The sequence below is a fragment of the Taurulus bubalis genome (assembly GCF_910589615.1).
Source record: "Taurulus bubalis genome assembly, chromosome: 17".
Taxonomy (NCBI): Eukaryota; Metazoa; Chordata; class Actinopteri; order Perciformes; family Cottidae; genus Taurulus; species Taurulus bubalis.
Window position 1 is genome coordinate 11,264,117 of NC_136605.1, and position 20,939 is coordinate 11,285,055.

At 40.7% G+C, this 20,939-nt stretch overlaps 2 protein-coding genes across 2 annotated transcripts; both read right to left on the reverse strand.

Annotated features, from left to right (window-relative positions):
- Positions 1 to 3,272: 3,272 nt before the first annotated feature.
- On the reverse strand, positions 3,273 to 6,157 carry dsn1 (DSN1 component of MIS12 kinetochore complex). The gene is made up of 11 exons (XM_079233359.1): positions 6,129 to 6,157; positions 5,805 to 5,853; positions 5,434 to 5,692; positions 5,257 to 5,330; positions 4,764 to 4,836; positions 4,549 to 4,636; positions 4,398 to 4,454; positions 4,198 to 4,269; positions 3,952 to 4,099; positions 3,650 to 3,737; positions 3,273 to 3,546 (listed from the first exon to the last, which is right to left on the reverse strand). The coding sequence occupies exons 3-11, from the start codon at positions 5,555 to 5,557 to the stop codon at positions 3,467 to 3,469; spliced, it is 804 nt and encodes a 267-aa protein (XP_079089485.1). The 5' UTR covers positions 5,558 to 5,692; positions 5,805 to 5,853; positions 6,129 to 6,157; the 3' UTR covers positions 3,273 to 3,466.
- Positions 6,158 to 10,790: 4,633 nt separating this feature from the next.
- On the reverse strand, positions 10,791 to 19,093 carry atp13a1 (ATPase 13A1; the record flags this gene model as incomplete). The annotated part of the gene is made up of 25 exons (XM_079232845.1): positions 10,791 to 11,384; positions 11,485 to 11,628; positions 11,785 to 11,896; positions 12,026 to 12,168; positions 12,282 to 12,478; positions 12,582 to 12,696; positions 12,920 to 13,101; positions 13,183 to 13,279; positions 13,733 to 13,929; positions 14,113 to 14,221; positions 14,308 to 14,433; positions 14,541 to 14,651; positions 14,730 to 14,905; positions 15,251 to 15,408; positions 15,548 to 15,668; positions 15,800 to 15,937; positions 16,083 to 16,209; positions 16,342 to 16,397; positions 16,545 to 16,674; positions 16,796 to 16,902; positions 16,999 to 17,068; positions 17,218 to 17,373; positions 17,492 to 17,755; positions 17,849 to 17,938; positions 18,740 to 19,093. 25 exons carry the CDS (start codon positions 19,091 to 19,093, stop codon positions 11,274 to 11,276), a joined length of 3,591 nt encoding a protein of 1,196 aa, XP_079088971.1. The 3' UTR covers positions 10,791 to 11,273.
- Positions 19,094 to 20,939: the final 1,846 nt, after the last annotated feature.

Here is a 20,939-nt window from a genome sequence, read left to right on the forward strand (position 1 = left end):
CCTCACGTCAATAAACGCGGCCAGGCTACCGTCGGCTAACCACCGAGTGAAGAGCAGCTAGGTTAGTAGCCGTAGCCCAGCAGAGAGGCAGCAGGGACACACATGCACAGACTGTGGGAGCTCGCCAACAGCGCCTCGCACATTTTTAGAAATGTAAAAAAAAAAAAAAAAAAATACCAAAAACGGAGAAAAATAAATATATAGCATCAGACGGGAACACTCTTGACTTAAAAAATAAACTCGCCCAATTCATAAAAAAAAAAAGAAATGTGACATGAATTCAGCGACTAAGCGTTCGGACCTTGTGGCTCCAATCAGAAATCTCCTACCAAAAACAGACTACGCTTTGGGTTTGCCATTGTTGTTGGTGTCGCGCGAGGATGTGGGACGTTCTTCTGGGCTGCGCGAGCAGAGTGCGTCGCGTTGACCATTGAACTCACAGCGCCATAGAGCGCGAGCTTGCGGGTGGGTTAATCGATAAGACTACATACAATAGAGACGCGACTAATATAGATATATTCATATATTAGCTGGTCCAGTGCATCACATATACAGTTTGTAACACAGACCCTACAACTGTTTTATTCCTCCAGGTGACAAGATGTTCCTCGTGTACGACCATTGCAAATGGGTAGCCCCTTACGTCATCAGCATTGCTTGCTGTTATAATTGGTTCAAACCATTTCCCTGATTAATATATGGTGATACCACGTACGTAACAATAGGCTTTTCTAAACAAAACTTTTAAATGAATGCTGGTTGACGTTTAAAATGGGATGGTGTGCTAATTGAGCTCATCACAAGCTGTGCACACAGCTGTAAACATTATAAAACGAGTATAATAACCAGGATGTCTCTGTCATTGCACATGTTTTAAAGATGTGTTTGAGAAAGTGCAGAGGTGTGTAAATTCAACTAGCCCAAACATCATATCCACTCACAATTGTGTTGAATAGAGGAAAATAAAAAAAAGACTATTGGAACTTATTTGTTTGTGTCATTACATAAGTTGTGCCTAAAAGTAAATTCACTGATGTCTGCTTGTGTGGGCAAACTGTGGTAATTACAAGAGCAACATTAAATCTCAAAGCAAAACAGTCCAACCTAATAATATCATTGTGTCCTAAACCCCCAATGAATGAAACATCCCATCAGTTTTCAGTATGAAAATGTTGACAGCACAGATTGAAAACAAGTGTCCTTGTTTTTTGCAAACTGGGCAATTCTGCTGTAGTTTATCACTCAGATCGGAGAGACAGCTTTCCAAGACGAATGGCTGGCTGAATGGATGTGGAGGAGAGCTGCAGCAGCCTTGCTGTACTGAGAAGAGATGATGGGTGTGCATGAGGGAGTAGGACCAACTGGCAGTGGTTTATGCTGACTCTCCACACATCCATCTACTACAATCTGTAGCTAATCAATCTAAAGTTAGAGACAACACGAATAGAGAATACAGCAAACCTAAACAGTAATTGTTGTTTGCATGTGCATAGAATATGCTACGAGTCACAATTCACGGTTTATGCAAGCAGTGGATATTAAACCCATAAAATGTTAAACCTACAACACCTAAACCTCCAATCATATAAACATTGGGCAGTTAAGTAGAAAAATAAAAATGTCTTATATATATATAATAGCAAAAAGAACCCTCCTTTTATTTCTTACTAATAATAGTCTATACAAACAAGGAACCTGGTCACACCCAAGGCACCTTTATCCAAATATGCACCGCATCCAAATCAAACACAAATAACTTCAAACATGCCATTTACTTGGGTCATTGAGGATACTTAAAGTGACATTTTATCATACAGTTGAAAGTGAGGAGCTGCATGGGGTTATCACCTAACCACAAAGTCAGGGGCTTTGTTAACTTCTTAATACCTTTTATTGTTGGTGATCCATTTAAGGATCATTTCTGTGAAACTTCTATTCATTTAAATGCTAAAGCTGCCCTCCTCTCACCCCACAAGCATCAAGCCTCATTTTCATCTAAATAAGAATCGATCTTTCCTGCTGTGCACCATCCTCCCTCACTCACAACTCTCACGGTCACAACCCCACTTGTCTTCTCTGTGCATGTCCCTGTGCTCTCTACTCAGTCCCTTGAATACAACCACAAGGAAAATTCACAATACTCCATGTTGGAGACCTTAACTGCAAAGCACAGGAAGTATATTTATTGTTGGCAATGGGCAAGAAGGGTATTCTTCTTGCTGCAATCGCCAGATAAACAATAAGTGTGAACATTAATTAGTGAATAGGTCCAAGAGATAGGAGTGATAACGAACAAAGCTTTGACTGACTGGTACAATGTCAAAGCTTCGTTCTGCATCAGTGACCCAGCCAAATGCAAGAGATGGGGGTGAGTCACTATGGGGGAGGGGCCTCCTCCTGAATGGTCAGGGGACACCAATGAAGTGAAATAGATGCAGCACCAAAAGAGTGCTGAAGATGAGCATGTAAAAAAGACTGTATAAATAAACTGGACTATCGGCAAACTATAGAGCATAACAATCCTTCTGTATTTAACAATCTTTAAAGTTAATTATTTCCTGTTGTACATGCCAATTTAAATTGAAAAATGGCAGATTCTCACAGGTTTAATACTTTTTTGAAAATAACACCATTTATATCATCATGGCTCAGCTACTCTTTGCATTGTCACTTTTGAGGATATTTATAAAATAGTAGTAATCAGACCACTTACAGGTCACTACATCCAATGAAAAACACTACAAAATGACCTTTTGTACATATACCGCCGTATGTATAGTGTTTTCATATTTTTTCTCTTTCTTGTTAGTGTTTTTATTTTATTTTCTCCAAAACGGTTGACTCAGAGAGCCCTGCATAAAAAAATCGAATGTGTCTTGACTGTTGGTCTAGGGGCACAAATGGCAAAATAAAAACCTTGGACCGTGACTTCATATTTAAAACATCTTTTAAAGACAAAATCTAGAAAGGTAATTATATAGAAATATGTCAGTATACTTTATGAATAATAACCTTGTTTTGCAGGTGGTTGGCAAAGTTTTCTGCAACATTGTGAGTTCCCTTATCCCCAACAGCTGGCAATCTGGTCATAACAGTTTCAGGTTGTATAGGTAGGAATACACTTAATTAAGGACAAACAGAAAAATCCACTCTGGCCATCGCCAAGCTTCTCATAATATTGTATATTCAGCTACTGCCACCTGCTGGCCAAACACATGGATTACCTGAACTAGATCTTTTACGAGTCCGGCTTTAGATGGAGTTGTTTTATTTGAAACAGAAAATATGCAATTAGAGCTTACTATATCCAAAAAAAGGGGACAAAAAAAGACTAAGCAAGAAATGATATGTCCCCAATACACATAACAGCAAAATTACCAGAATATATGAGTATCATAAACAAGTTACAAAGAGTATTGTTCATTCGATGATTGTTTGTTTGCTTGCTTGCTTCCTGCCAGAGTGACTATGTCGTTGTAGAGGATAAAGGTGCTATGAGGTTTCTGATGAGGTCAGGTGAAAGATCCTGGAATTCTGCCTCTGCCGCTGTTAGAAAAAATATAACCAGATTAAATGTTAAATTGCCATATATTTGTTTATTCTATGTAATTATTCCAAAGAAAAAATGAAAGGCAAATAAAGTCGTTACCCAATCGGCCACTAGTCTCTTTCACCAATCGCTGTGACTGCTCCTTGATGGACAGAAGCTCGCTAACCATCTTACTCTGAGTGTCCATCTACACACAAAAAAAGGTAGAACTGATTACACAACATGTTAAAATACAAATAATACAGTACAGCTGTTAATTGTTTTTCAACAGGTCTGATGCCTTCCTATTTGAAGGGTAGTCAGTGTACTCAAAGACCTTAAAAATAAAACTGTACTAACTATTGATACGTTAACGATAAAAAAGTAAAAGGAGGATCAAATTAAGTTAATTTCCCACATACAATAATGGCCATAGTGTGAATCATGGGCTGTTGTCTACAGAGGAGACCGTGGTAGTCAGGTTTCCTCTGTATAAAATGGTACTGTGAGGACTGGGCCACAGATGTAGAGTCTAGTGATACGCCTCCTTTCTGGCCCTCCTCCAGTTTCCTGCAACAAAATAAGAGCACATGATTGAAACACAACTGAGAGGATCATATTGACAGACTATTAATAAAGTATTCCTCCATGACAGTACACATGTTCACCTTTCCAATTCCTCTGCTTTACTCCGGTGTTTGTTCAACAGTGCCTCCCAAGAATCACTTTCAGCCTGGAGCCTAAAACACAACACAGGCTGGTAAACTAAAGAACCTCATGTAGATCACACCATCAGTGTTTTTAAGTTAAAACGTATGATTTGCATGAATACTTTGGATGCGTTATCATGATATAAGGAACAACTTGCCTATTAATGGCGTTTTGGACCTTTTCCATGGCTTTTTGCACTACAGGATCAATTGAACTGAAAGAAAACAATATAGGCATAAACCAGTATAAGAACAAAACAATATATACAATGCCTGCAGAGTATTGAATATATTAAACATCTACAATACCTGGCTGCTGTAGCAGGGTGTTGATGATCCCTTGGTTCATCACGTATGCTTTTGGTCTGACAACCCCACTCGCTCTGCATGTGCTCAACTGCACCAAGGAAGACAGAGAACATAGATGAGGAAATAATTTGAACCTAATATTTCTATGACAGCCATTCAGTTAAAATAAAGAGCTCCATGAAAAATGTACCAAATGCAGCAGTGCAAGCACTTACCTTGTTTGTGAAAAGACTCGAGTGAGGTGTTCGGGACTGACTGCAGCGAACTTTGAGTTCTTTCTATTGCCAGCTAGAGACAAAGCAGAGCTGATTAGAGAGTCATTCATTTTGGTTCATGAGTACTTCATAAGGGCATCTAACGTCCAGTAAGTACTTGTGAATAAAACCATAACATCGGATATGTCTAAGTTGTGAATATAAAATTAAGTAAATCTCAATTTGTTTTCTCATGACACAGCTTTGAATACAATGCAAACACACTAGTTATTACTTGCAATCCAATACGTGTTTTTTTTTTCATGTTTCAGTGATTCAGTAACAGGGGGTAGGGCCAGTTATTTGTTAAACAACAATTTGCTAGTTTAGTAAAAAAAGATATTCATCTCAAACAGTCAATAGCAGAAAGATGAAAAGTCACCTTTTGTACCTGCTCATTCAATGTTTCACATTTGGTCACAACTAATTTAACCCTAAACGTATGACCCCTCACCTTCATTGAAGCCTCCATCAATTTTTCAAGCCTCTCCTGCTGTGATAAGGATGCACTTATGCTCCGGCACAAAACTGCAATAGACACATAACTAGGGACTTATATTGCAAAACAAGCAGCAACAACAAGACAGAACCCAATGATGATTATATGGTACAAGAAAAGCAGCCATCTCACCCTGATACGGGTTGGGAAGGGCAGGCAGAGAGCGTCGGGTTATGGTGGCTCTCCTCCAGGATTTCCTCCGTGCAGTGGGGTCGACAGCGGGGCTTGAAGGTCGCTCCTTGTCTTCAGTCTGCATTTCTAGTTTGTCTGTTTCTGACTGTTTTCCTTCCACTGCATCTGCAGTCTGTGTGCTGCTCGATGGGATGGCGATACGAGGAGATTTGTTTGGGGGCGGCGTGCTGGGGCTCGTTGAGGAGCATCTTTTCGATGTCTGCTTGATACATTGAAGAAAGATGACATATTGCACGAATAGTTCTTGTGTATAGCATTCGTTCGTTAGTTAGCTAGCTAGCTGGCTTAAAATGTCAATTCAAATCTCTTACCTCATTCTGGGAAACGTTAACGTCATCAGCAACACAGACAGTTCCGCAACTGCGAAAACATTTTGTGAATTTAAAAGCCAACGTTGACGCAACGCTACATGAATCAAATATCCGTGAAATGCTCTCAATTTTGAGTAAATGAAGTCACTTTACTAGAGTGATTGGCTGATGCGTTAGTAGCTGTTCAGGATTACTTAACGCTAGGTTAATAACTTGCTTTGGGAAAAATCAAAACTCACGCGGAATTAAAGCGTCACTTCATTTACTCAATACACTTAATTGTATTCGGTTGTCGCAAAGGCAAAATAAAGTAAGGATACAAACCCTAGTACAGCGTCTGGATGTTTTTCCGCCATTTTTTCTTTCAAATAGTTTTTCTCCACAGCGCGCCCAACAAGCCAAATCCCTCTGACCTGAAGCATCATGGGAAATGTAGTGCGATTGTAAAATCACTAAAACATGTTATAAAGCTTAAGAGAAACAATTGTGCTGGAAATGTGAATAAAACAACTAGCAATTGTGTTTATGCTTTCTGGAAAACAAATGAAAGAAACCCTCCATGAGCTGTTTTCTTTAGGCTCGTTCGAGATAAGCCAGTTCTGCGCAGAATCGATCGGCGGCGATCGGCGCGCAATGCATGCTGGTTAGATTTGTGTCCGACTTGGTCCCGACTTGCTCTGACGTCATGCACACGTGTTCAACGATACTCTCACGAGACCAAGCCGGCTGTCGATTTCAGAGTCAGTCGCCACAGTTGCTCTCAAACGACTGCTTGGCCCAGTGCATGATGGGAAACGCCTGGCTCTCGCCACATCAGAAAGAGCTGATTGGCTCTTAGATCTGACAGCAAACACCGCGTGTTGTAGAAAATCCTTATTTTATGTGTAGTTGTAATACTTAACCCTCGATTATTGACTATTCGTCTCATGTTTAATCTAAAAACACATCTTGTGTGGTTGATAATACAAAATCGTATTTTCATAACACATATCTAAACCAATAGTAATGTATTTCACAGGCAGACATACAAATACCAAAGGATGCAGCTACACAGTCATTTCTACATAAATATGTATATTTATAAACACATATAATAAATCCAAACGTGATCTGTAAACTACAAGTAAACAAAAGTTCGGAACTAACAGGAAGTTATTTTTTCCGTGACTTCCTGTGTATACTTTGAAAGCAGCTGACAGCTGACAACTGTCCGACCTGATTGCAGTTTTTTGTCAACGCCTCCTGCTGCGGCCGCCTGCTCTCGTCTGGATTCCAGGCGAGGCGCAGCTCTAACGAACGAGCCTTTTGTTTAGGTCAGGGGTCTCAAACTCAATTTCTTTTTACATTCATAACATATTTTCGTCATAAAAAAGGCAACCAGCAGTTTCTATACATTTTTATAATAGTTTTTAACAGTGCAAATATATTTTCTTTTTTTAAATAACTTATTTAACTGCACCGAACCAACAAATGCAATACATTTGTACTTTATTCTATTTCTTGCTAGACACCTGGCAGCGCTTTTGCTCACACAGCTGAGCCACATTGACCCTGTTCCAGGTCACAGTGGAAGTACAGTACGTGAAGTACAGCTTCACGATGGGCATCACTAAGCCTGGACCTGTACTTGCATTTATTAAAATTCATAGTCGAGAACGGTTTCTCACAGATATATGCTTCCAAAAAGGTACATTACCCGACTGATCACTTTTGTCAGCTCAGAGAAGGATGGAGGCAATTCTCTCAGAAATGGTCCAGTCATGACTGGTTTAGCTTTTAGATCACTGTTGCAAGTCCATAAATTCTATTTGCAACAGACTCGGGACTGAGAAATGACTTCATACTACAAATGTGGGGTGGGGTGTATGCACATAAAAACACATATTAAAACATTAATATTACAACAGTTTTTGTTTTCAAACAAAATATTTACTATATATTTGAGTCAAAATATGTTCTATAGAAAAACAAACTATTTACAATGTTTACACAATGTGCATGTTTCAGTACGAAGAACAGTTTTCAGACCAAGAACAACATATGTACTCTGTATCTATGTGTGTACTATGTACACTGCAAGTTTTTATTTTCTCAGGTAGTAGTGTGTTGTCTGTCTGAATAAAAACCAGTGTATTTTTGCAGCGTTTGTGTTCATTGGGTAGTTTCACACAAAATGTCGACTGACACCTGAATCAACAAATCACAGTGAAAGGTGGAGCTCGACACAGACGCCTCAGGCTGTGAGCTCCTATGAGAGGCGCGTATGATCACACAGAGGAGTGGGGCGGAACCTCCAGACTTTGGTGCATCTAGCAGGGTCTGAATCTTTTTTCACGGAGCTATTAATAGAAACGTCCAGTAACTGTTATCTTACGGGCCGCGCAGGCCGCACTAACACAAAACTTTGATGTCAAGTAGGGTGCCACAAAATATCGGCTCGCGGGCCGCAAGTTTAAGACCCCTGGTTTAGGTCATATGTCTTTACAAAAGCTACAGGGCATTTGTATAGCAGCATGAGCAGCTTATCATTATATACATAGACACACAAACGTTTCATTTGAAGATTTTATTAATTAAAGATTGTAAAGTGGAAAATACTATGAGTAGGAATATTATTTATGATATATTTAAAAGACAATAGTTCATTGAGGAAACCGCAATGCAGGCTGCAATTGCAGTTTATATATGTGGCCTTGGAGAACTCCATTAATCAACTTCTGAAACCCCCAAGATCAAGTTTTGACCTACTAGTTCAAAGGGGCAATCCTGCCCCCAATCCTCTTTGTAGACATTGGTTGGACGTCTGATATCTAGCTGAAGAGTTAATCAGTTGGTTCTTCAGAGTTCTGGTGCATTGGCCTCCAGAGTTTAAGACCGTGTGCTCAACAGCTTTAGCCTCCTTTGTGACATTTTCCAACCGTTGGCTATTTGCTTTAGTTTTTGTAATATATCTGCTGAGTGTTGAACTCCACCTAAAATAGCCTTTTCTCTCAGTACTTGTCATTCATGGGGCCTCCCCTTATCCAGTTGTAACTTATCAACGCTCACCCAAACTTTTCAGGGAACCACACATGTATGTTGATACATTACTTTAGTTTTTATCATTTTGCTTTCTGTGCTTACTCTGTACATCTCCTGATCTCCAAATTGTGGCTCCAGCATTCCTCTGAGAAACATCTTACAGTAATCTTTAAATCCATTTTGGGCATTTCATGACCTCTGAATGTGATGTTTACGTAGGTGGACAATATATATACTGACGAAGCTCTCGTCCATGATGAACCACGCCTCCCACCCCATGCAGGAAACTCTAACAGCTCTGCACAGCTCCTTTAGTCACCGGCTGATTCATCCCCGGTGTCTGAGGGAGAGGTACCGCAAGTCTTTTCTTCCCGCTGCGGTCAGGCTGCACAACCAGCTGAGCTCCCAGTAGACAACTTTGACAATTGAACACTTTGAACTGAACTTGGTCACTTTATTATTCACCTGGTGCAATATTACGTGCAATACGTTTAAGTACTTTTTTATATATACTTTTCTATTCAGTCTGTATATTAATATTCTTCTCTACTGTTTATTTATATTTATATTACTTGTTTTATTTTATTATTCTTTTATTCACTTGTGAGCAATGCTGCTGTAATCCTGTAATTTCCCCACTGCGGGACTAATAAAGGATTATTTTATTTTACTAATCCATTTTGGTGTTTAACAAAGCCTTTTTTTTATTACTTTTTTGTCAGTCACTTTGTGCATATACTCCAGTTCATTGTATCCTACTGAAATCAGGCATGAAAACGGGTCAGGGGTGAAAAAGGTGAGAAGGATATTACCCCTCTAGGGGCATGCTCCCCCGTAAGAGAATTTTTAATATTCCATATTTTAAAGCATCAATCTGATGCATTTTGAGATGCTTTTTTTGCCAACCTGGGGAGAGCTGGAGAAACTTAACTTCAGCCTTGAGTCAAAAATTATTATGGCCTCCTTACTAAGTATTATACAAGCCATTTCATGCCAGCCTGTCACTGGGTCTAACATTTACAGACTGTAAATGTTAGACCCAGTGACAGACTGGCATGAAATGGATGAACACATGTATGAACACATTTCAAATGTGTTCATAGTCACCATTAAGCATTCTACATGTACCCATGTGGGGGATAATAAATGCAACGATGTGCAATAGTTACAAATAAAATAAATTAATAAAAATATTCTGAAATATAATAATGTAACTTTTAAATTAAAGGAAAAAAAAAGGTTTAACTGTTTCAGAGATATATGAGGTTGTTGAAAACAATGTTCATTGACTTGACACTGGCACTTTTAGCCAAGCATAAATCTTCCCATTTTCCATTTTTAACTGCAAATTTACTTTGATACATCAGCCTTTAAACTGTATGTATATTTTTGTTAAACATTTTCTAAATTCAAGATTGTGTTCAACAAATCATGAGGAGTGCAGTGATGCATGTGTTGTATTATATTACGAAAAGGAATAATAGAATAATTTACTTTTTGGATTTCAGGGCCCTTTAACAGCTCCACAGTGCTTGAATGCTTGGTACAGTTGGTGATTTACAATGCATGGATTGGATTTGTTTAAGATGCTCTAGTTTGTTCATCAAACAAAAGTTTAAGTAGATTTATATCAAAGATAAATAGCAAACAGTTATCTACGGCTGATCTCTAAGACCAGCATGTTTGTTAGTTAAGATCAGTTGGTAAGTTAACACAAAGTTCACCAGCTTTTCTTCATGTTTCATGAGATGGCATGTTTGTGTCATCTGCCCAATGACGAACTTACACATTAGAAATGTCTTTCTTTGTGCAGTTAAACTATACTCTCATACCTTGATTATTCTTTACTTACCTACTTTTGGGAACAGGATTGTTCATGACCAGATGGACATGCTCATCCTGTCCATGTGCCGACACATCAGTACTTGACAAAACACTTGGCAGACTTCATAATTTGTATCTGTAAGTCTTTATAAGTCTGTTAGAGATGTTTTTCACTTTTTACAAAATCAAGGAGAGGAATCAAAAAACTCAAAAACACTTGTGCAATTCTCTCGGAGAATGCCCTTCCTGTGTTCCTTTATGTTTCACTCTGGCTGGCACCCAGTCTCGCACTCCACTCAATACTGCTGTCTTCATGGCCTTGTGTAGCAGCAGGGAGGGACAGATGAGGAAAGAGAGAGAAATGTAAAAAAAAAAAAAAAAAAAAAAAGGTTATGAATAAAACGGAGAGAGAATTGAAGAAGAACTGATGAAAATGCAGAAGCGCAGATGGTTAAGGAGGGGCAGAGCAGGGCGAGGGATACACAGAGTGTACAGTACTGCACGCCATGACTGTCTCAGCTGTCTTGTTTAAGTCACAACAGCTTTAATTCTCCTCCTCCTCCAAAGGCTTCTCTCCCTTTACAGTTTGCTTGGTAAGGGCAGCGGTTACTTTTGGCACTGAGTTCAAGAAGGCAGCCTGAGAGTTCCTTTGCCCAGCAGGAACTGCAAGACACGATCCACAAGCAGAGCGGCGACAAAGTCCACAACCAGAACCTGGGCAATGATGTATTTGAACTGCAAGGAAGTAAACAGGAAACAGGTTACCTCATGGAGTACATCCTCATTACAAGGTGATTTCAACAAAACAATTCATGGTAAAATGATGTCAGCTCACCTCAGTTGGAATATCTACAAGAGCAAACTGTTCGTTGAATTCTGGTGAGGAACCAGTTAGAAGTCCCACAATCGCTAAACCCGACAGAGCGATACTCCATAGTAGGGGTCGATTCTCGGTGAGGGACTCCATGAAGGGGTGACCCTTTTGGACACAACAAGACATGCTGTGAGTTTATATATATATATATATATATATATATATATATATATATATATATATATATATATATATATATATATATATGTATATAAAAAGAACGCAGAGACAACAAACACTCATGGTATTAAGAATAAGTACCTTGTAGTTAATGGCAAAGGTGGCCATCTGCATGGCCATGGACATTATATACACGGTGCTGTTAATGAGACTGGGTTCAAACTCTTTATATAGATCTGCAAACCGCTCCGCTCTGCAAAAGAGAAAGGAAAAGTTAATTGTTACTATAATGTATTGATGTAAGGTTATTAATGTCAATATTTAACTTGTGAAGCAGAACTGCCGTTTATTTTCTCTCTCTTTCTGTCTGACAGTGATTTACCTGGGTGGACTTCTGCTTTGTGCCTCTTTGTAAAGATACACCAGACTACAGAAGTGAACAGCAAACTGTAGCAGCACAGTCAACACAGTATAAAGGTTGAAGATGTTTGGTAAAGGCCGCTCTCGAGACAACGTTTTCAGTGGCTGTGTAAACAGAGGAACAGTAGACGTGTCATTGTAGAAGATAAACATTCAGTAAAGATTCCCTTGGTAGGAGAACAATCAATCAAAAGCAACACATTCTCATAAATTCTCACCTTTGATCTAGAGATGAAGAGGAAGCATCCGGCCAACAGCAGGCCCTGCAGGGTCGCCTGGAAATCGCTGAACTTAACCCCCTCGAGGTAGAGTACAGACTGGCTGTAGGCCAGCACCAGGGCATTGAGAGCGAGGATCTTGAACATCTGGAGCGTTGTCACCAGAGTGCAACGGCCTTGCTTTATTACATGGCAGACTGGGGGTGGGGGAGTAAAAGAGTTCAGAGGTGGGGAGCAGCTTCATGTTCAGATCTTTGTCAACTGTGTCACTAGCTGAAATCATAAACATGTGTTACTCACTGCACTGTATGGAGGAGAGTTTTGAGGTGAAGGGTGCAGCGATGGAGGCATCACCCAGTTTCACTACTTGTACCTGATCCTCTTCAAGTTCCCGTAAGACTTGATTGATCCTCTCCTGTTTGAGAATAAACTCTGATGTTTAGTCACTATAACTCTATTATTTCAACGAATGGCACATTTTTTCTTGTTTTTGAGCTGATTTTATTAACATTGGAAACTGGGGAGGAGGCTAACATGGGACTGCAGATTAGTATGATGCATTTGTTTTAGTCACTGAAAGTCAGTGGAAAACTATTCCTATAATAATTAGTAAGTAGGCCCTTCTTGAAGATACACACCTTTTGTGCTGCGAGCTGCTCTTCTCTCTGGGTCATCGCTCTCTGCCTGGCTGCCCTAGAGGTCAGTTTGCCTCCTGAACTGACAGGTGGTAAAGGTCTGGGTTCTATGGGCGCCTCCTTTTCTCTCCCCCGTTTCTTTCTTTCAGGCATGCGCTCAGGAGCGTTGGCTAACAGAGCAACACCTGAGGGAAAAGATCATCACTACGTGTTGGGGTCATACATAGGAACACATCCTTTCAGTCTTGGTGGTTCATAAATCTTACCTATGTGGGCATGTTTGAGGGCTCCAACGTCATTTGTGCCATCACCACACATTAGTGTCACATAACCCAGCCCCTTTAGACTTGTGATGACAAATTCCTGAAACAAAACAGGAACTTATTATAGCTAATAGCTTCCATACGACACCTAAAGTTCACCCTTAAGATATTTTTTATATTGTTGCATTCAGTAACATCAATCTGTCATACTCAAAATACTGATTCCCTATATTTCCCAAAATGCCTTTCAATAACCCCTAAAGAAATTCCCATGAGTTTGTTCCAACTATCTGCCAAAATGAGTGATGTTCCCTTGTTCAAATACATGTCTTTTGCAGTTGTTTAGTAGACTACTGAGACTACCATGATGAATATCACTGTGTCATTAGTGAACAAAGAAGCCTTTGTTCTTTGATTAAAACTTCACCATCTGACATTGACTATTGATGTTAGAGATAGCTAAACATTGTACACTATACAACTCCATTGTAGCTGTGATTTATAAACTTCAACACAATGTCTTGTTGTATGTATGTTGTTTTTTGGGACCTACCTTCTGTTTAGGACTGACTCGAGCAAACACTTGTATGTGAGGCAAGAGGGCGTGGAGAAGCGGGAGGTCACAGGTCAGTTTGGCTAGACCCTCCCCTGTTACACACAAGTCAAACTCACTGACAAATGAGGGAACAGCGGAGCAAGGGGGCAGTGGTACATGCACACTGCCATCAATGGACTCCCACTGCCACTCAGCTGGAAAACAAAATGACATCAGGGGTAAGTGATTCTGTACTTTGGATGTCCTTGGTCACAACACCAACTGTGAATATATTACTACAAGAATATTTATGTCCTTTAGCGACAACCTTTATGACCGTTTTCCAATGACAAACTTGAGTAATGCATATCATTCTGTAAAGTGATGACTTGTCTTACCCTGACCAGGGCTTGGCTGTAATACAAGTGTGTGTTCTTTCTGAATGAAGTGGAGCTCTCTTGCTACATGGCAGGCCGTTAGAGGGTTGTCGCCCGTGATCATCACCACCTGAAAGCAAAGGGAGAGGATTTATCTCTCTTTAAACCATGCTGTTTGAGTTTGTATGCACAATTGTGTCTTGTCAGCATATTTACATGATGAGATGCCTCCTGGATCTCTCTGATGACTGCCTTGCTGTCACTCTTGAGGGGGCAGGACACAACCATGAACCCAACAAAATGCAAGTCACACTCCAGCGCATCACGACTCATCTCCCGGACCTATGAGACCCAAAAAGATCCATCTCAGTTTGGAAATAAATCTATTCCCATCAGACCAGACTACTACGGACAATCTATGATAGCTTTGAGTAAAATGAAATAAGAACCTGCTGATGACTGAGGTGTCCCATCTCTTTGTAACCCAAGGCCAGCACTCTAGCCCCTTCCCGAGACATTTCCTTGTGGACGTCGTCATAATTCACCGGACATTCTGAGAACTATGATCACAGACACGTTAGGGTACCATTAAGAAACAATCAATTAGGCTAGAGCATATATGTATGAAGGATATGTACCATTCCTCTGAGTGTCTCTGGAGCTCCCTTGACAGTTGAGATGTAACAGAGTTCAGTGGAGCCAAGTTTCTCATAGGACGCCAACACTGACATCCTCTTCAGAGCGCTGGCGAAGTGGAAACGCTGGTGGATCTTAAGAACCTGGGTTTTGATGCCTCGTGGGAACACCTTTTCATCTGGTCAAAGTGACAAGAGTCAATCACACACACACACACACACACACACACACACACACACACACACACACACACACAGCTATTAAAAGCAAAGGTACCAAAAAGCTACCATCTACATTAAAATGCAATGCATTTAAAGAACAGCATTCCTTGTAGATGAACCAGTCAAATTACACCACCAAGCTCAACACAGCAGGTTTAGTGCAACCTCAAAGATTATACTGAAAGTCAAAAACAAATGCAAATTTGTGGCTTTAAGTAGTACAATGCAAAGCATACACATGTTCTCTCACACACCTGCCACTGTCCTGCACTGTGCATTTAGCTGAAGTCATTTCCCTTTACCTTTAGTGAGGGTCCAGTCAGCTGCAGTCAGCATGGCCTTCTCCAGTGGATCTCCGACCAGCTGTCCATCATCCAGAGTGACCAGTGAGTGACAGGTGGCCACCACCCGATGCGTCTCAACTGGGATCTCAGACACAGGCATCACCTCCTTTCCTTCTCTGTTATAAATGCAAACACCAGCCGGTTACCTCCACTCCAAACATGTACTAAACTTGACCATAGCAGTATACTTTGTGTGCATGCTTCAGAAAATATGACGTTTAAATTAGGACACAAAGAATGTTGAGCAGGATTTACCTGAGGCCTGCTACTCCTCGTACCACCAGGCTGTCACTGGTCAGTGTTCCTGTCTTGTCAAAACAGCAAACTTCCACCTTCCCTGCAAAGGGTATTCTGAAAGGCTCTGTGCAGAATACATCTAAGCAGGGGTATAAAAAAAGAAGATTCAAATGAACCACTGCTGTGAGAAGCTTTGTATTGTAAGCTGCATTATCCAGGTCTCTTAATGTCTATTCTACACACATGCAAAAGGAGCACACAAAGACATACAAAGTTTAGCCAGGGCGATGAGAGACGTGTTAACTGCCAGAGAAAGCTCTATGGGGAGTTCTGGTGGAACAACCGAAGTGAGGATTAAGGTGCACTCCAGAAACAGCTTGTAGCGGTTCCTGCTGGGGTCCTTGGTCCCTGAGGGAGTAACACAAAGCACAAATATAGTATTTAGATACTATACTTCTCTCTTCACCTCCAGCTCTTAGCGACCACTTTGATTATGATAACGTCTGTGTTAAATAAGAATTACATCTTAATTCATTGATTAAGTGCACCTCACCTTCTACCCACACATAAAGAGATGCAGCAATGGCGAACACAAGGAGGAAGAGGATAAAGATGAAAGTCTCCAGGTTGTTTGCCGTCACTCTCTTCACACCAAAGAGGATGGTTCGTAACAGTTTACCCTAGAGGCAAGTTTGCAAACACAATCAGTACATTTTTACAGCTGACTCAACATGTTGTCAAAAATAGAATTAAAATGCATGATCAGAAAAAAGGGAGAGTAGTAAAAAAGACACATTGAGCAACATCCTCACCTGTGAGGTGTAGAATCCTGTTCTCAGTACATAGGCCACACAGCCGTTGTCTACAGCTGCACATAAAGAAGAAGATTAATGGACTTGCATCTTGATTGAATTAATGAAGACTGGCAATTAGATGCACTATTGAATTCACTAATTCAACTGCCAGTATGTATGTTGTTGGTAAGAGATAAATTAGGTGAGGAATCACTCCTTACGTTTGAGTCCAGCGCTGGCCTTCAAAGGGGGGCTGTGTTGGACTACTTTTGTCCCTCCAGAGATGATGTGAAGTCGAGAGTCTAGCTGAACGTCCAAGATTCGCTCTGGGTCCAAGTCCTCCACTGGTTCCTGCACTCACCATAATGTTAGCAGTCAGTTTGACACCCCACAATAATACCATGCCGTTTAGAATAGTTGAGACTTACATTCCTAGGCCTTCAGCTCTGTATAATGTTAAAATGCCTCTAACCTTCATCTGGGGCACTGACTCTCCAGTCAGCATGGCCTCGTCCACAATGCAACGACCCCTCAGGAGCAGCACATCACAAGGTACCAAGTTGTCCTGGGGTGAACGTCCTGTCAAGTACAGAATACACATTATAAACACACACTAAGAGAGTTTATCTGATGTTTGTCGTGAGAAGTCATAACAAATGTTGATAGGACATTTACCTATTGAGACGATGTCACCAGGGACAAGTTCATCACTTGAAATAGGTCTCCACTTCCTGTTGCGATATACCTAGCACAAAATACAACAGACTAATTAGGATTTTTTTTTTATACATTGGAAATATACTGTAAATGATGGGTTTGTTACGATACAAGACACACTGTTTGTTTATAACTATAAAAATATTTATACTCAATTTTAAACTCGATCAAGCCCACCTGGATCATGTAGGGCTTGTTTCCCATTCGGCGGATCTCGGACATATTCCTCATTTGCTGCTGGACCAGGGAGGCCTCAAATGCCACCAGCATGAACAGTGTGAAAACACTGTAGTACCAGTACTCGTCCAGACACCACAGCCCCACACAGAACACCTGGTGGAAGGCGGTCACGATTATAAGGTCAACCACATCATATCTAAAGCCATTAAACAAAAGCAGAACAGCACAACAACACATTTTCACTCACACAAACACACACATACACACATACCTGGAAAACAAAAAAGGGAGCTGTGGCTCTCTCTTTGAAGAGTTCTAAGAAATCTGGCACCATCATCTCAGCACGATTGGTGCCGTAACACTTTTCTGCAGCTCTGAGTTCAGCCTCCTCCTGGTAGCCACGCCAGGACTGAAAGTTGCCCATTGGGTTGTTTATAGGAAAAGCTATTGGAAGGAAACATTTCTTCTCCTTGTGGTCAAAAATGTAGCGGATCTTTTGAAACTCCAAAGATAACATTTCGTCCCCATTCTCATCCTGTTGGTCAGAAAAAAAGGGAAATATCATTTAAATTACAGCACTCATTCATTCACAACTTGAAGCATATTGACAGAAAATATGTGAACTGACCTGGTCTCTCTGTAATGCCACAAGCTCGGCAGAACCGTTGTTGGGGGTCGGTATGACCTTTGCCAGCGTGGCCTTGTTTGGGTCTGGTTCCTGTGTATACAAATGAATAGGTGACAGATTAACACTCTGTGGCATGTCATTGTTATGTTTGTATGACTGTGTGCCTCTGGAGCGTTGTCCCTCTCGAACGAGACATGCCCTTACATATAACATTTCACTGCAAAAATGGTTTCTGATTATGTTGTTAATAGAAAACTATTTAAATGTTTGTGTAGGATCTAGACTCTCTTATACAACTACTTACTGTAACAATATTGTGGTCTCGTTATTATGTCATGAAACATAATTTAGTATTGTAAACCTTTGGTACAAAGCTACTACTAACAATAAGGTTTTCTCATGAAATACTATGTAATGCTAGTTTAAAATGGCACTTTCACACGGAATAGGTGACTATATCAATCAGTAATCGGTCTTTAGGTTTGCATGATACATATTGTTCCTCTGGTAAAACTTACCAGTTTAATGTAAAATAGAAATCACACCCTAAACAGAAAGAAAACACAGCAATCTCCCAATGTCTATGAAAGTGTTTAACACAACATAATCATGATATCATGTCCACAAATCCCAGAGGCAGGTTTTAAAACTTAAACAAGTTAATATCATTGATGATCAAACTTGTAGTGACAGTTTGATCGTTGGTGGTTACAGAGACCATCCCACCTGCCCTGCTATAGGGCCTTTGAGCAAGACACGCATCCAGTCAGTGCTCCTGGGTTCATGCTGACCCTGCCTTTTGATCTCTGAATACAAACGATATGGGAAAGCAGTGGGGTCTAAACATTGGTAGACATTATCACTATTATTGTTGTTATAACATATGTTTACCTTAGAACAAGTGAGCCAACAGTGCGCGTGCACGGACCAATAACCGGAGAGCGCTGTGAGAACGTGCGCGATCCCGATAGCGGCTAGAGACAGGAGGCCTGCCTCCGGATACTCGGAGGCACCATACACTCCTAACCACAAGTACAGCCAGCCTGGGTAGAGAACAGCCAAAAACGGGAGGACCGTGCCGTGTAGTAGCCGGGGCCTTCGCCTGTACAGCGTCACCGAGCTCACCAGCTCGTCGCCGGTGCCGCTGTCATGCTGGCTGTGGTTCTCAAAGGGGGACATTTGCAGTTCACCCGGTTCCTGGATCCCGTCTGCATCCAAACTCCCCTCTTTCTTGGCGTCATTCATTGTACTTTACTCTCTCCTATGCCCCCCCCCTCTGTCGTCCCCCGCCACCCCGTCGTGTTGTAGCCGGTAAAAATACGATTCTACCCACGGAGCGGTGCTCGGTCGAGCCTTCAGAGCCCGTTTACTGAATCGCTGGTTCTCTGACTGTTGCTTCCGCATACGTAACCACGCAAAGACACGCAAGGTTGGCTTGGCACAGCATGTTGAACCCAGAAAAATGTAACATTAATGATCTGCCATACAGTTAAATTATGTTGTTTCGGTTAAAGTCCATTTAACACGCCAATAAAGAGATTCCTTTGATAAAATCCAAACTACATTTATTATTTAACGCTTTAGTTACAGGATGAAATAACTGCGCCTTTAATAAATACATCGTCATCACAGGGGCGGAACCAGAACGAGAGATTGACACAAACTTGAACCAATAGAATTAAATAACTATTTCAGAGTGTTTTTTCCCAACCAATCAGGTGGTAATGGGTACGCGTCGTGTTTCCGCACAGCCATGGCTCCACATGCAGAAGCACTGGTACTATAACCTTGATTGATCAGCTTCTTCGCTTGAGACAACCTAGAAGAGCAACATGTAAGACATTTCAATATGGTTGATATCTTCATTGCATTAATAACTATGATATTTAGTATAGGGAAGTAGTCGCATATTGTAAGTAGATCCAGTCTCTAAATAAAGACGTTTTCTACTTTGTGAATCAACATTCATCCTCCACAAACCTATTGCTGACAGACCAAGTTTGTTAGGTATAGATTAGTTTATCTATAATCACTGCCACCGATTAACATTCTTTTGTCACCTTTCAGGCAGGCTGCTATGGATATCACGGCAAAGTATTGCCATAAAGAAATGGAGGCATATGGGTCATGTGTGGCCTCCAACCCATCAACATGGCAGTCAAAGTGTCATGAATTGAAGATTAAGGTTGCAGGGTGCACATCATCACAGTAAGGCAACATACTTGTACATCCCCTCCCATTTACCTCAACATTGCTACACCCACATTTTCTAAGTGCATTTGTATCCAACCACTACACATTGTTTTGCAGCCCAGTGATTCAGAAGATCAAACAGGATTGCTCCACAGAGTTTGTCGAGTTTGAGCGCTGCCTGAGAGAAAACCAGGACAAACCTACCTCCTGCTCATTACACGTGGCTCGCTTTCTGGGGTGTGCGGAGACAGTAGACCTCAGTGGAGTGGGTAAGTCCTTGCTGGAATTGAACATACAAAACTCACGGTCCCATAAAAACAATTGTGAACAGTCGTGAAAATAAATTATTTAAAAAATAAATTGGAATGCGTAGATTTTTATGTCTCACTGGTTTTTGGATGCTGGTTATTCAGACTTGCATTAGTTAAGTCTTGTACTCGTCATCTTAAAAAGACACATTGGTTTTCATATCTAAACATAATATAGCACCATCCTTGATGGATTATTTTAACATACTAATAAATTCCTTTTTCCCCCACTCATAGATGCAGTACCTCAGCCATCGTAGCATTCAGACATCTTCCATCACCTTCAGATTACTACTATTTTAACAGCAGGGCAAATGGGCTGGTTTTACATTCATCCCACTCATGTTAATTTATACTGTGTATGTTAGATACCTGTGTTCCTTGTGTGACTCCTTTAGTCTTTCTTCAACAAAGATAAATATGAATGCAACATTTCAACTATGAGTTGGACAGGTTGTGTAGAATCTTCAATTACTGCATCATTCTTCTCGTACTCCTCATGTAAATGTTGTGTTCATGTGAAGATAACGTTTATAATTGCCTGTATGCAAGAAGTCTGTTTTTTTTTACAGATTTTTATTGAACCATCT

Coding starts and splice junctions, on each gene's coding strand:
- dsn1 (XM_079233359.1), bottom strand. CDS start 5,557: ATGCAGACTGAAGACAAGGAGCGACCTTCAAGCCCCGCTGTCGACCCC. Junction 4,455..4,548: donor CACCCTGCTACAGCAGCCAG/GTATTGTAGATG, acceptor GTTTTCTTTCAG/TTCAATTGATCCTGTAGTGC. Junction 3,547..3,649: donor AGAGACTAGTGGCCGATTGG/GTAACGACTTTA, acceptor TTTTTCTAACAG/CGGCAGAGGCAGAATTCCAG.